This window comes from Limulus polyphemus, unplaced genomic scaffold (assembly GCF_000517525.1).
Source record: "Limulus polyphemus unplaced genomic scaffold, Limulus_polyphemus-2.1.2 Scaffold6370, whole genome shotgun sequence".
NCBI classification, from domain to species: domain Eukaryota; kingdom Metazoa; phylum Arthropoda; class Merostomata; order Xiphosura; family Limulidae; genus Limulus; species Limulus polyphemus.
The window spans coordinates 34,664-50,922 of NW_013671980.1; the positions used below are offsets into that span (position 1 = coordinate 34,664).

Here is a 16,259-nt window from a genome sequence, read left to right on the forward strand (position 1 = left end):
CAGAGAAAGTAACTGTAAATACAGAACCTTCCCTGGGAGGTCCCCTCACCACGTACAGGAATCCACGTCGAGGGGCAGATCATCAGCAACACTCTCCAAGGACAGTAAGTATGTATTGTGTGTCCTAGATTGTCAGTGCTATGGAAAATTTAATTTAAATGTTAGATTAATAGGTATGATGCTTGTGGCTGAGTTGTGTGTGCACAAATATGATTTCGGAGAGAAAAAAACAAAACAGTTAATTATGATTTTTATATTTTTCAGTTGGCATAAAGGGGGGGTGATGGCTAGAAGGAGTTGTAGAACAAAATTGTACAAGGAAGGCAGAAAAAGATAAAGAAAACAAAGACGAGAAGGCTCACTTCTGAATCATCTTCACCTACAATGTCCAGACGTAGACCACTCAGTTGATGAATTAGACATTGTTAATGAGAAAAGGTTTTTAGCACAATCTCACAAAATAAAGTTGAATATTTTCTGAATATAGAAAGCGAAATAAAAAGCGATGCTAGTCGGGATCAAGATTAGAAAGTTGCATGAAAATAAAAATACCACCAATTTGGACTACGGTGACCCTGCTACTTGGCCCAAATGTGACGAGCATGTGATGGAACATGGACCAGAACAATTTCAGCAATACTATTTTCCAAAAGACCATCAACAAAGAAGATTCACATCAAATCATTACTGTAGAAGACCTGTCAATAGAGAACAAATACATCATCAGTGACTACAGTATTCCAACTCAAAGGACTTTGTATTCTGCTTCTGTTGTAAATTGTTTACTGGTAACTGCATGACTGGTTCGTTTCTTGTTGGTCAAGGTTGCAATGATTGGAAAAACATATCTGCAATTCTGGCATCACATGAAAGAAGCAATGAATATTTAGACAATTTTCAAAATTGGAGAGAACTTGAACTATGATTGAAAAACAAGAAAATAACTGATGAAACAAATATGTACCATATCAAACAACAAGAAATTTATTGGCAACAAATCTTAGAGTGACTGATTGATTTAGTGAGAGTTCTGGTTATGCAAAATCTGCCTTTTACTGGATCATATGACAAGTTGCACACCTCTGGCAATGGAAACTTTCTGAAGTTGGTAGAATGTCTTGCTTTGTTTGAACCATGTTCGTAAGATACAAGACAATGAGACATGTGTACACTACCTTAGGAAAGAGATACAAAATGAATTGGTTCAGGTCTTAGCCAATGCCATAAAAAAGAAATCAAACTGCCAAGTACCATTCAATAGTTTTAAATTGTACACCTGATGTAAGTCACGTTGAACAAATAATCATGATTCTTCGATTTGTAGACATACCTTTATACACTGATAGCTGTGAGCCAGAGCCTCACATTAAAGAAAATCTTTGGGGATTTGTGCCAATAAAGGACACAATGGGCACTGGTATAATGTACAAGATCCTTCATCAGTTACAGGAGATGCCATTACTTATCGAACACTTGCATTGTCAAGGCTATGATAAAGAAAGCAACATGAAAGGAAAAGAATTTCAGATGTTAATGATGTTGCCAAGAGTTGCTTGGAGGCAACAGCATTCTTTGACCTGGTAGGTACAATGTGTTTATGTGTACTTTTCAGCTTCAACATGCTGTTGGGAGATTCTAAAACGTCATGTATTAAATATTACAGTGAAACCATTAAGTGATACACAATGGGAAAGCCAAATTAATGCAGTGAAACCTCTTTTCTACTAGCTAAGCAATATCTTTGATGCCTTAATTGAAATCTATGATGATACTTACCTTATAGGATCATCTTGCAATTTCAAATACGTGGTTTCCCTTGTTGTTTGGTATGGTGTCCTCTTTGAGATTAATATAGCTAACAAAAAATTCAAGGGAAGGAATTTGATATACATGACACAGTTGACAAGTGAAAGAAACAAAAAAAAAAGTTTCCTGTAAACTGCAGGAATGACGAAGAATTTGAGAAAGCATAAAGTGAACTTGCTGAGTTGGCCATATTGGCAAACTTTGAATAACAGCCAGTCCATGTTAGGAGAAAGAAAAAGTTCACATATGAAGCAGACGATGAACCAATTCAGAACCCCATGCAAAAGTTCAAAATGAAATTTATTTTACAGTCTTGGATGCAGCAATACAATCAGTTCAACAAAGACTTGCACAAATGCATCAAGTTAGTTCTTTGTTCGGCTTCCTTTATGACATTCACAATTTGCAGAAATGAAGGAAATAATGAAATATTGCTTAAAGCTAGAAAAAGCTTTACAACATGGTGATAACAAAGATTTGATGCTGCAGATTTTTTTTTAGTGAATTACAAGTCATTGCATCGAGAAGCTTGTATCACCACAAGACAGTTTTAATTTTATATGTAAAAATAAGATAGCAGATAGTGTTCCAAATGCATTTATTGCTTTACATATTCTCTTGACACTCCCCATTTCTGTGGCCAGTGGTGAGCGAAGTTTTTCCAAACTAAATTTGATAAAAACATATTTATGTTTATTCATGATGCAAGAAAGACTTGTTGGACTTTCCACTCTGTCAATATAACATGAAATTGCTGAAAAACTTGACTTCAAACAACTTATTTGCACATTTTTCAAATCAGAAGTTCGGAGAGCAAAGTTTCATGTGTCTGCTGAACTCCACAGTTACGACCATCTGCTGACTACAGGAACAGTGGCTTTTAGGACCATATTGTCAGTAGTTAGCTTCTGACTAATTAGTTCATTTTCTGCTGCCTATATTGCTCAAATACAGCTATTCTGCAGTTAACATTAATATGTATGGATACAAAGGTTTAAAATGTAGATGTTATAAAAAGATTTTTGGCATTGTTACAAAATGTATAAAACTAGATTGGGTTTCATTATTTCTTCACTGCGTGTATATAATAAAAATACTAAATACTATAATAAAAATACATCAAAGGAGTCCAATGCTTAAAATGTGCTTGTTATAAATGGATTGCATCAAAATAAAATTAAAAAAATTTTCTCATTGATATTGTTTCTTCATTGCATTTATGTAATAATAATAATAAATGGGTTATTAGCATGAATGCAGTTATGCAGCCAAAAGATGAAAATATATATGTTACCAATGGGTTTTTGGGATTTTTACAAAAACAATATAATAATGCAGTTTTTACATTAGCTTATCAAAAGTTACTAGGGGGTGAACATCTGGGGGCTCACCTAGGGTGCCAAGTACCCTCGCTCCAGCCCCGTCTGGGATTCAAACTCACGATCCTCAGATTGTAAATTGATTGCCAGGCCTGAATATCTACAGACTGTTTTGTTGTAATAAAAAGTATAGTTCTATAGTGGAGCTATTTAGTTGACATGACAAAAACAATTACGCATCTTACTATAAAGATGGTCTTTTATGTATGTGTTAGCATCCATTGTCCGAGTTGGCTGGCTAAATTAACAACTTTTGTATGGTTACTGTACACTGTCCTACAGTGTATATGGGATATTTAGTTTGAAGATTTTTTGGAACAAAAAGGGGGATAAAAAGCCCCTGAAATAGGGCACATTTCCACTATTTATAGACTTTTGGCTTTGAACTTTAAGACACAAGTACTTAATCAGTTAAATGAGGCAACTTACCTTCCACAAAACAAGATATTCAATTAACATCTAATGAAGTTATTAGGGATTTAATAAAAAAAAGGGGCATATTATTTAATAGCCCTTTATACTATTTTGGCTTCCTTCACAAGTACACTTACCTGGTATTGATAATGAATAACTACCACAACCCATTTCCCCTGAAGCTGTCTATGATCAGTTTCAATTTCCACATATTAAAATGCATAAAACCAAACTGAGCCACGGCAGCTCACACATCTATTAAATACTTAGAAACTGAACAGACTAAAGTTGGAAGTTAAAGTTCCATGATACTTATAGGGTTAAATAAATGCTAAAGACATAATAATCAAGTTACATCATTCTTCTGAATACCAAAGATGATCCACTTCACAAACTGGTCATGTTTCACAAGTTGGGGAAGAAATGAATGATTAAAATACAATCAGCATCTGTAAACCTACAAGATTAAAAGCCCTCTTGCATGGACAAAAGGGAGGGAAACATGAAAATGATAAACCACATGGAAGAAATAATCTCCAAGAAGCATTACTGGTATCCACAGGCAGCACTTAACTGTGTTGATACAGTACAAAACATACAATTGAAACCAGACAGTAGTATACAGAAATGTTCTATAAGAAGTGTTATAAGAATGATGAGGTTTCTAAATGTCTTTATTCCACATTCTAATCTTTCATCATAAAATAATGTTTAATAGTCTACATTAACAAAACTTGACCAATCCTTGAACTAGATCTAGCAACAAAATGCTGGACAACCAAACCAAAAAATCACTTTCTTTTTGCGATAATAGTAATAAACGAGACCATGTGCACAAACCTCTTCAAAACTTTATTATGCAGCATTATATTTATGCCATGGTTTTCACCTTGGTAGACTAGAGCTAATACAGGCCAAACTGCAGTTGTTAGGTGCTTGTGATACAGATATCTGTAGCTAACATCAGCTATGTCTCATATTAAAGAAATGCAAACCAATTCCATGACTACTCGTTTATTATACTAAGAAGCTACCAACTAGACCTGAAGGGAAGAGATAGCAACACAGTAATTGCACTAAATTTTCACAGTTAATTTAGTTTTACTTAGCTATACAAACTAATAACCATTTCCTATTATACTGACCAACTTCATCTAATTAGTCATACTGACGTGTGACAACTGACAAGTAACATGGTACAGACAACTTAACAAGATTGTACTCATCTAACTGATCAGACTAATAGCTCATGTTGATCTACAACAACTGACAACTAACAAGGTTCAGACTACTTAAAAAGATTGTACTGATGTAACTGATTAGTCTAATAGTTCATGTTGATCTACAACAACTGACAACTAACATGGTTCAGACTACTTAAAAAGATTGTACTGATGTAACTAATCAGTAATAGTTCATGTTGATCTACAACAACTGACAACTAGCATGGTACAGACTACTTAACAAAATTGTACTGATCTAACTGATGAGTCTAATAGTTCATGTTGATCTACAACAACTGACAACTAACATGGTTCAGACTACTTAACAAAATTGTACTGATCTAACTGATGAGTCTAATAGTTCATGTTGATCTACAACTGACTACTAACATGGTTCAAACTACTTAACAAGATTGTACTGATCTAACTGATCAGTCTAATAGTTCATATGCTGATCTACAACAACTGACAACTAACGTGGTACAGACTACTTAACATGATTGTACTCATCTAACTGATCAGTCTAATAGTTCATATTGATCTACAACAGCTGACAACTAACATGGTACAGACTACTTAACAAGATTGTACTGATCTACTTGATCAGTCTAATAGTTCATGTTGATCTACAACTGACAACTAACATGGTTCAGACTACTTAAAAAATTGTACTGATGCAACTGATCAGTCTAATAGTTCATGTTGATATACAACGACTGACAACTAATATGGTACAGACTACTCAATAAAATTGTACTGATTTAACTGATGAGTCTAATAGTTCATGTTGATCTAAAACTGACTATTAACATGGTTCAGACTACTTAACAAGATTGTACTGATCTAATTGATCAGTCTAATAGTTCATGTTGATCTACAACAACTGAAAACTAACATGGTACAGACTACTTACCAAGATTGTACTGATCAGTCTAATAGTTCATGTTGATCCACAACAACTGAAAACTAACATGGTACAGTCTACTTATCAAGATTGTACTGATCTAACTGACAACTAACATGGTACAGACTACTTACCAAGATTGTACTGCTCTAACTGCCTACTAACATGGTTCAGACTACTTAACAAAATTGTACTGATCTAACTGATGAGTCTAATAGTTCATGTTGATCTACAACTGACTACTAACATGGTTCAGACTACTTACCATGATTGTTCTGATCTACTTGATCAATCTAATAGTTCATGTTGATCTACAACTGACTACTAACATCGTTCTGACTACTTAACAAGATTGTACTGATCTACTTGATCAGTCTAATATTTCATGTTGATCTACAACTGACTACTAACATCGTTCAGACTACTTACCACGATTGTTCTGATCTACTTGATCAGTCTAATAGTTCATGTTGATCTACAACTGACTACTAAGATGATTCAGACTACTTAGGATCTTTTTATTTGGAACACTGGCACAGCAGTAGGCAACCATTTTATATTTCAGGTTACCATATAAATAAATGTAAGACCCTTCACGCTTCTTAAATAGAAAGCTAAGTTGGAGCAATGAAATATCTTCCTGGGCCACCTAATTATTCATGTTGTTGATGGTGATGTGCAACTATGTACTATTATCATAAAATCTGTTTCAGAAACTTACTGCATTTTATAAAGAGCTAACCAATTCTTTGATAGGCGCATAACAATTACAAAAATTATGGAAATTTTTTAAAACGCTCATGCAATAAAATACTAAAACTTCAGCAACAGAAAGAAGTAACTTGTAAAACACATTATAACAAAGTAGATGAAATCTATGGTGAGGTATCTGTAGCTCATATGCCTTGGTTTCTTTCTCAGCTAATAACCAAAGATATAAATAAAAAATAAATTAAAATTAAAACGACTGAGTTTGTGTTAAATAAAAAGCATGCTATGTTTTTGAAGCACCAATCAGATGATTTTAAACCCTCAAATTTTCCTACCACTTAAGATTGAAGACAATCAATTACATATCAAACTCACCACAACAGTGTTATCTTTTGCCAATTGTTCTTTCATGGGATCATTAGGGTACTGGCCTCCCATAAGACCCTGAAAAAACAAACAAAAACAAGTCCTGTCATACATTTCCCACTTGAGCTACCCTCTTTACTGAAACTGAGTCTAGACCAGTTCTTACAATGGAAGTGGTTCATATTTTCATTAAGTGTCTAAAGAGAAATATTATTTAGATGCAAAAATCTAGAATGCTAAGCAATACGAATTGCAGAAATGATAACTGCAATTTGCATGTAAAAATCCAGCATACAAAGCAGTATTTTCTGTAAAAAAGACTATCTACAGTTTACATGTAAAAATGCAGCATGCTAAGTATCATTAGCTGTAGAAATGATAATTACAGCTTACAGTAAAAATCCAGCACAGAAAGCAGTGTTAACCATAGAAATGTGGGCTTAATTTTCAGTAATAAGCAGGCTTAAAATGTACCTTAAATCAAATTCATAAATCAATCCATTACTTTCTCAGGTAAGATTCTAAGTCATAATAATTTCAATACTATAAATACTTTCATAATATGACCAATAAATAAAAACTGATTGCTTGGAAAATTCTGCAGAATGAAGTAAAACATGAATTTATGTATTAAATATGATTGATACATGAAGGTAAGGACTTCTTTCAAAACAAAAACATTTGTCCACAATATATCAAGTTTGGCTAATTAATGCAAGAGCTGGTGCTGAATAATGAGTGGTGAAAGCAAACAAGCTTGTAATAACCAATAAACCAAGCAATAAGATTAAAACCTCCATTGTTAAAGCTCAAAGATTTAAAAATCATAAGAATCTATGTATTGTTTGTTTCTTATTAAGCACAAAAGACCATCTGTGCTCTGTCCATTGCAGGTTATCAAAACCCAACTGTTAGCATTATAAGCCTTCAGACTTACAGCTGGGCAACCAAGGGTGGGGGTGGAGGCATAAATTGTTTCTGTCTGCTGATGCTTTTGGAGGTGGATATTATTTTGGAATTTGTACCTAATCAGTACAGGAAGTGATAAAGAAACTTGTATGAAGAATAAATAAAAAATAGGTTTGTGGAAATCATGTGTTTCCAGGTATCTATCAAAACTTGCAAACAGAAAAAATAACTTAAAAAAACAAAAATTAATTTATCAAGTTTAGTTAATGCATTTTCACTTAAAAAGTAAACTGGGTTGTAAAATAATGACAGACTTTGCACATAAATTGTAGTATATAAAGCTACTAAAAACAACAACAAAATATTATTTAAACAATAACTTAGGAAACTACCTGTAACTGACCTTCTGTAGTAAATACATCTAGTTGGCATCAAGTAAATTAACTTGTGGCTTTCATACTTTGTGAGCTATTCAAAAAATTATGCACATTACTTTACAATAATAATAAAGTAAAAATTCAGAACGTAAATGCAAAACATTTTAGAAATGAGTATGTTTGTTTGAAATGTTGCATGTAAATATGTGGTATAAAAAAATATTTTTTACTGCAAAGTCAGAATTAAATAATAATAAAAAATATATTCAGTTGTGTAGAATCCAAGTAGATGTCAAGGTAGAATACTTCTGTTGTTGGATTAAAACCTTTAGGCACCTTGAACTGACAAACGGATGTCAGAACATTACTTTCACCCCCTACTCCCCTTAACTAATCAATGTGCTATAGCTCAGTCCTCAGCTGTGCAAGTCCTCTTGCTTTCCCAAACATGGAAAGTTGTTGCTATGACAACTAAATCAATACCGTTTCCTCACTATGGCAACCCAATCAATTAGGAACTCCAGTGTATTAAGAGTAGAGGAGTGCTAGAGTTCACAAACACGTGCATGTGATGATCTTGAGTTTCACCTAACCACACAGCATGTACTGTGACTTTTATTTTAGTTAAGATCAACCAAAGACTACCGATAAATTACACAGAATATATTACGATAAGTAATTCCACATAACTAGAAATGGAAAAGTTCACAAATTGATTAACAATTTCAATATAAATTTCTTCTTAGGCATTAATTAAGTTAATTCAAACTACTGATGAAGTTAACAGAATATAAATTAGTCATTAAAAACATTGTTTTTTACTTATAGTTAAATATGTATGTAACTAACATTTAAAAAAAAAACAACAAAAATAATCATAAAGACTAATAGCCAAAAGTTATTGCTTAAATAATTGATATGACAAGTAGAAAAAATCAATCAATGTGTGCTTGTCTGTTTAAAAGCTTTTGCTGCAGCTACAGTGCTATCAAATGAAGTACAAAGGGGAAAAAAAGGCGGTGAAATTAATAAATGTATGAAAAAAAGGGAACAAAACACCGTAAAAATGAGATTAAACAGAAATGTACCACACAAACACACCTTTATGCTGTGCTTAACTAATCTGAAGTAGAAAAAGATCATTTGATAACGTTAAAACTGTACAGGTGTGTAATGATAGAAAACTGTGCTATTTTTTTTAATATCTTTTGAATAAATATCTTACTTTCATAAAAAATTAAACCATTTATCACATTTCTTTAAAGTAGCTTTGTAACTTTTCAGAAGGAATGAGACTGCTGGAAAACAAAGTACTACATAATGTAGCTAGGAAAAACAAAATAGTGGGGGGGGGGGGATCAATAAGAAAGAATACAGCTAAAGGCTATTAGCAACACCAATAAAAGGATTAACTTCTACCTCCTGGTAGGTAGCCAGTCTATACGTGAGGAGGTCAGCACCTGCCGATACAACCGCCCCCTCAAGACTGCCATCTAGGTCTTAACCCTACAATTAAAGGACTTACAGTAATTAATTAAGCAGATGTGCAATTTGACTAATTTTTTGAACAGCAAATTGCATACCCAGCTCTGCCCTTGGTGAAAGCCCAACAGATCAAGTGAAAGTCTACAAATAATAGTAAACTCTCAGTCCATAATGGACTTTCTTTCTGAAGCTCTTGTAATGCACTTTAAATGTCTTGCCTTAAAACGTTTTGTAGGTTATTTTAAGGAGACTGTACTCTTCCATCTTTTTACTTTTGAAAATGCAGAAAATATGCACAAATTTGCTAAAATGAGCAAAATCTATGCAAGGATTTTCAGCAGCATTTATTCTCCAAGAAAATTGTTGTAAGACAGGAGAAGTGGATCGGGAGTGAGGTGTAGCACATGAGTAAAAACAAATGGCAGCAATGGCAAAACTGTTGCATCACTTCTTGTTCAAACCGCCCATTTCACAGTAGAGATGCAGTCAAGATTTCTACTGTCTGAATTTGGTACATTTATTGCATTAAATTTAACAATCTTGAATATTGCTTCTACAGAAAACTATATACATCAAGAAGTAAGAAATATCATAAAAAATATTTTAATTATGAAATACTTCTCCAATTCAAGCTTGAGCACTTATTCTAACCTTAGCATAAACTGGAAGTTATATGGAAGTTATAAGTGAGAAACTTAAACAGCAGCAAAATCTTTATTCTCTACATTGTAGCTGGATATTTTGTTGTGGTGTGAGTTTTGTTCAAACTCAACTGTTTACAATAGCTACTGCAGTAGTAATATAGTGGTTACTCCATAGAATATTTTTATTTTTCAATATTTGGGAAAGCGTAATATGAATTTGATCTGCTTTTGGATTAAAGTTAGCATGCCAAATTTGGTCTGGATTGGTCAACTCGTTTAGGAGATGTGTCCATAGCTGAACAGAAAGTTTTCATTCATATTGGATAGTTACTGCACCAGTATGAATTAATAAGTATAGTGCATATGTGAAGAATGCCAAACTTTTACACTCGGCTCTGCTGAGCTTAGCTTGGCAAAGCTGGATAATCTTACCAAACACGACATTAGTTATTGTGTTCATAATGTAAGAGCTGATGTATCATGGGTATTTTCTATGTTAAGTCCCCATTATCTTTTTCAAATTACTTAAATAGCTAACTTCACTAGTATTAATAAAATATTCAGCTCAAAACTTTTTACAATAATAAAATGTATTATAAATTACTATTTCACAAACCAATATAATTTTTGTTTTGAAATTTAAATGCAGATGCTCCAATAACAAAATAGGTTCCTTTACCAACACTTTTACCCATTTATAATGAACTCCACCCTGACATACAGTCTAACATAATCTTGTACACAGACTGTCTCTCTTGGTGTTTCAAGTAAAAAATGATAACAGCAAATTCTAATGATACAACACGTGTGTCCTAGATAATTATAAAAATCTTAACAAGCTCAAATGTGCATGTATATTTGGTTTATGAACAATACTCTGGGCATGTATCACAACTGCTGTCTTGTAAGTCTTCATTATTAATGTTATAAAATGAAGGGAGTGCATCTAATTGTGAATTACATGTAATCCATAAAATGTATTAGGAAGTGTACAGCCCTTATAATATACACATATCTTCAAGAACACACATAGTTCACCTGTAACACTTGTTTAAGTTGGTACTTATAATAAACACACATCTTCCAGAACACACACACAGTTCACTTACTGGTAGATTTGAACACCCACATTTTGTCATCATTACTACATTACCAAACATGACCAACAGGTTGTGTACATAATCTTCCATATAGATAAAGCAACATACCATATATTAGTTTAAACTGATGGTGTTTAAGATGAATCGATCAATCCCAGATGAACATAAATTGTGTAAATGAAATTTTATTAATTATTATGGTAGTATGTTAAATTTTCTTTCACAGATTTGGAATACCAAATGTTGTAAACAATGTATTATTATTATTTATTAATATCTACTTGTATTTATAAAAAAAGCACACATTTGTTTTACTCCAAACATTTTGTCTACTGACAAATTACTATTGCTAAAAAAATAGTTCACATGATGAAAATACAGTCTCAGAATATCTATCCACTGTTTCATATCTAAGTGGCAAATCTCAGTATATAACACAAGGCTTCATATTCTGTACTTGTGTTTACTACACAATGGGCTACCTATGCTGTGCCCACCAAGTGTAACAAAATGCAATTTTTAGCATCATAAGCTCATAATGTTACCACTGACCCACCATTGTGGAGTTTAGGGTGGGGTGATATTCAGTACAAATTGTAACAAATAAAACTATAAATTCAATTTCCCCAACCAATACAGTTGAAATACTTTGTTATTTTGTAAAAGTTTTCTATCAGAAATGACTGCTCATAGTGAAAATAGATAAGGCCTACATCAGTTTCCATCCAAATATTCTGGATATTCTCTAATCCATACTCACAACAAAATATGCACTTTCTGGATGAGGATCTCCAATTTTTTTTTATCAAACATTGGCATAACATCAGTAGATTAACACGTTCCAAGATTTCTTACCACACACTATCATAACAAACAGATATCTACTAAAGTGCTTCAAAACTGTTGAAAAGAGAATGTGTACAAGTTTGTTAAGTGTCAATTCATTTCACACCCACAGAAAAGTTACAGAATGTCAAATTGCTACCGTAACACTTCAGTAAATAAAAATTTAACAGTTTTAGATGTTAATTCATTAGCCGAAACTATAAAAGAAAAGTTATATGGGCTAAAATGTCTACATTCGTTACACCAAGTCTATAGGATAGAAAAGTTAAAAATTTCAGAGTATATGTGATTGAAAAGATACAATTGCAGCACACACACACTTCAGAATTCATTTGGAAAGGATACCTTTACTATACAACATATCACGTTGTGGGCTCAACATTAACGACCAACTTTATACATTATCAGCATCAAGAGATTCTCTGACAAAAATACTAAATGGAGCATAGTAATCATGAACATGTCAATAAGCTATTGCCTAATGCACTCTATCTCTTTTTGATTTTTACAGAAAAAATAAGATTTTTGGGGAAGGAGGGGGGATTTAGATTACTATGTTCCCTAATTAGTTTGACGGGTGTCCCCAAGTTATGCTTCTAAAAATATCACATTCATGATTAATACCTTTATTATACAACACACCACATTCTGACCAGTCAAACATGGATAACTTTACTGAATAACATACCACATTCTGACCAGTCAAACATGAATACCTTGATTGTAAAACATACCACATTCTGACCAGTCAAACACACTTTCACTCAGAAGTTATCAATATTAAGCACTACATATCTATGGTTAGTATATAAAATTGTTAAATGTATAATTCTATATAAACATTTTTCAAATAAAGAGCTCTGTTATAAACATCATTCTCATAAAAGAATCTTCTCTTTACACGTCAATGTAATTAAAACAACTTACCCCTTTCTGAAGACTTTATTGTAAGCAGGATTATATACACCAACCTGTTTCTAAAATGTTTCAACATTTGTTTTAATTTGTCAATCTTAATTACTTAACTCTCTCAACACGGCCTCATCAATTTGACCAACAAAGTGACCTCTCTGTACTCATTTAAAGTTTATAGATTTATTACTTCTAACTTTCAATATAGTGTGTATATATTCACAAAATGTGGCAGACTTTCAGTTAATATTATGTCTTTCACATACAAAAAAAATCATTTTTTAGCAAACAATTTTTAATAAAATAAAGATTTGTCAAGAATATATTGAATATTTGTTTTGAATAGTCTGTGTGCAAAGTAATTTTCATGTTAAAATTAAAAATACTTTTCCTCATCTCAAAAGTCTCAAATTTCCATTGTGTATTTAGGAGGTTTTAGGGATTGGCATTTCAAACATTTTTTTTCAGTAAAACTTTATGGTTTATCTGTTATTTTCTCTACCCTATCTCAAAACAGGATCAGTGAATTTGACTGCTTGTAACTAACCAAAAAAAAAATTGAGATAAACCTAAATTACCCTTTTTTTCTTTCTAGAATGATTTCAAATTGTAACATGAAACTACATTCGTTTATCCTAAGTAGCTCTAAGTTCGTAACACTATACATCTATTTATAATTGAATTTTATTGTTTTATTGCCCTTTGAACAATATCTAACTACTACTCATGCCATTACAAGTTGTCAATCACTCAGAGAACGTGCAGGTCATGTTAACTTTTCGAATTACCTTACCCACGAGCTGCTTGCATGCATGTTTCGTGAACCATTTTAATTATAATATTATTGTTACTTATTTTATCTAATCTAGTCTAATCTAGTTACTTTTGTAATAATAAATAAAGAATAAATATGAAAATGAAATAAAGTACTTGCCCAATCTTGATTTTTCTTGCTCTCGATTGTCGATGACAGTTAAGCCTAATTTTTTATACTAATGCTAGTAATACACTTAATTTTTAATTAATCAAATAATGCAACAAAGAATATAGACTAATAACATGCAAAAAATAGACAAATTTCCATACCTCCCAAAATTTTGCTGGCTTATTAACTATGTGACAAGAACTGTTACAAATTCATCCAAGCTAGCCATTAACTTTCCCACAGGAACAATGTTGGTACTCTGAGTGAAATTGACATCTAACTGTTCAGAACATAATGTTATACAATACATCATTTGATAGATGAAAACCTTGAATTTCTATTGGTTATAGGTAATATATAATGAAACGTAAGAGAGATCTATCAACGAATTCTGAAAGAGAGGATGTGCCAGGTGGTTGTGGCAGGATGGGTTTGATTTTCTCTTTGATAGCTCTGTAACCAAACAAAATTGAAGACTACAAAAATTATGCTTTATCTGAGCAATAACGATTTTAAAAGTAATTTACGTTTAATTTCATACTTTTTAGAAGTGTGGTGGATAAAATAGGGATGATGACATCCTAATAGAAAATGTGTCATGTGGGTCACACTACTGGAAATTCAGGATTATTTTAAATATTACCTTGTAGAATTAAGAACTTAAAACTTGTATACTATTAAAATATAGATTATTAGCTAAGATTTTATGGTGCAGTAAAGTAAGAGAAACAAACCAGGCCACGCATGGTAATAAGTTTCACAATGTACACATGGTGACCGAGAGGATAATTTAGGAATTACAGAAGTAGAATAAAAAACTTGCAGAATATTTACACATTTAATTTCTATAACAGCCGAGTACACAAAGTTTGTCCATTTAAAGCCTGAGCCATGTGTAGTTTTGGAAGCAGAAAGTTAATAAAAAAGTAAAACAATATAAACAAGCAATGTAACTGAGAGGTAGTGTAACAATGGTCACACCCAAAATGTTACATAGCGAACAATGTGACGAACAAGTATGTTAGGGTAAGCCTGGATTTTAGTACAATTGTGTGAATAATCAAACTGATCAAAAATGAGCTCCGAGCAAAGCCTAAACCACAGTATATCTCGTCTGAAACCTCAGGTATGCATCTATCTTGAAGTTATTAGTTAAACTTGTTTATATTTTTTTTTAATGGAAATTACAACTTTAATAAATGACTTATTTTTCTGATTTTTTCTATGTGGTATATTCCACATATTATTTTCCTTCTTATATTAAGTTATAAAGCTGAAAGGAATTTGTTCGGAGCTCTTATTATACATCATTTTTTAGAGAAAGCAATATGATAGTCGCACATGAACTACCTGAAATGTGTTGAATAGATCTGGAAAATTCACAAAAATATTAAGAACTATATTGATTAAACTATAAATTGTGTTTTCTTTGTTATAGAGTTTACATGCATATTCTCCTGTTACTGACGAACTCCTCTAAATTGCAGTATATTTTTGCCTATGGGTCACTTCAATTAGATGTATTATAAGCAACACTTTTTGCAGTGAATTACATTAATAATGATGCACCATAAGTATTAAACAGTCATTCTTATGGTATAGAAATAAAATCCTTAGATACACAAGTGTTTCCATTATGGATGACCCAAACTTAATTAGCTTTACAGAGTTACCCAAACTGATGACCAAACATTCAGCTGTACATTGGTTTCTATGATGGATAATCCAATATAAGTTACACTGTGTGCTAGTCCCCCCATGACTGAAATCACGGCCTATCTTTGACTGAAGATGTAGCAAGCCCATGACAGATGACCAAAACATGTCTTATTATTTCATCACTTTACACAAGAGCTAGATTATACAATTAAGTTGTTCACAAGCATACTTCAAAGTGCATGAAAACACTTAAATACTTCATAGGTTTTCTATGATGGATGATATAACACTATATTGTACATGGTCTCCCTGTGACGATATAATACTATATTGTAAATGGTCTCCCGGTGATGATATAATACTATATAGTAAATGGTCTCCCGATGATAATATAATACTTAATTGTACATGGTCTCCCGGTGACGATATAACACTATGTTGTACATGGTCTCCCTGTGACGATATAATACTTTATTGTACATGGTCTCCCTGTGACGAGATAATACTTTATTGTACATGGTCTCCCTGTGACGATATAATACTTCATTGTACATGGTCTCCCTGTGACGATATAATACTTCATTGTACATGGTCTCCCT

The 16,259-nt window shown here is 32.4% G+C and overlaps 1 protein-coding gene across 2 annotated transcripts in view; it reads right to left on the reverse strand.

The window, feature by feature from the left end:
• Positions 1-16,188, reverse strand: part of LOC106473650 (LIM domain-binding protein 2-like) — a 34,610-nt gene extending 18,422 nt beyond the window's left edge. For both annotated transcript variants that reach the window (XM_013934333.2, XM_013934332.2), the window contains exons 1-2: positions 16,167-16,188; positions 6,813-6,881 (exon numbers count right to left, since the gene is read on the reverse strand). In XM_013934333.2, the coding sequence (XP_013789787.2) occupies positions 6,813-6,881; positions 16,167-16,178 (81 nt within the window). In that variant the 5' untranslated portion in view covers positions 16,179-16,188. The remainder of the gene's footprint in view (positions 1-6,812; positions 6,882-16,166) is intronic.
• Between the last annotated feature and the right edge of the window lie 71 nt (positions 16,189-16,259).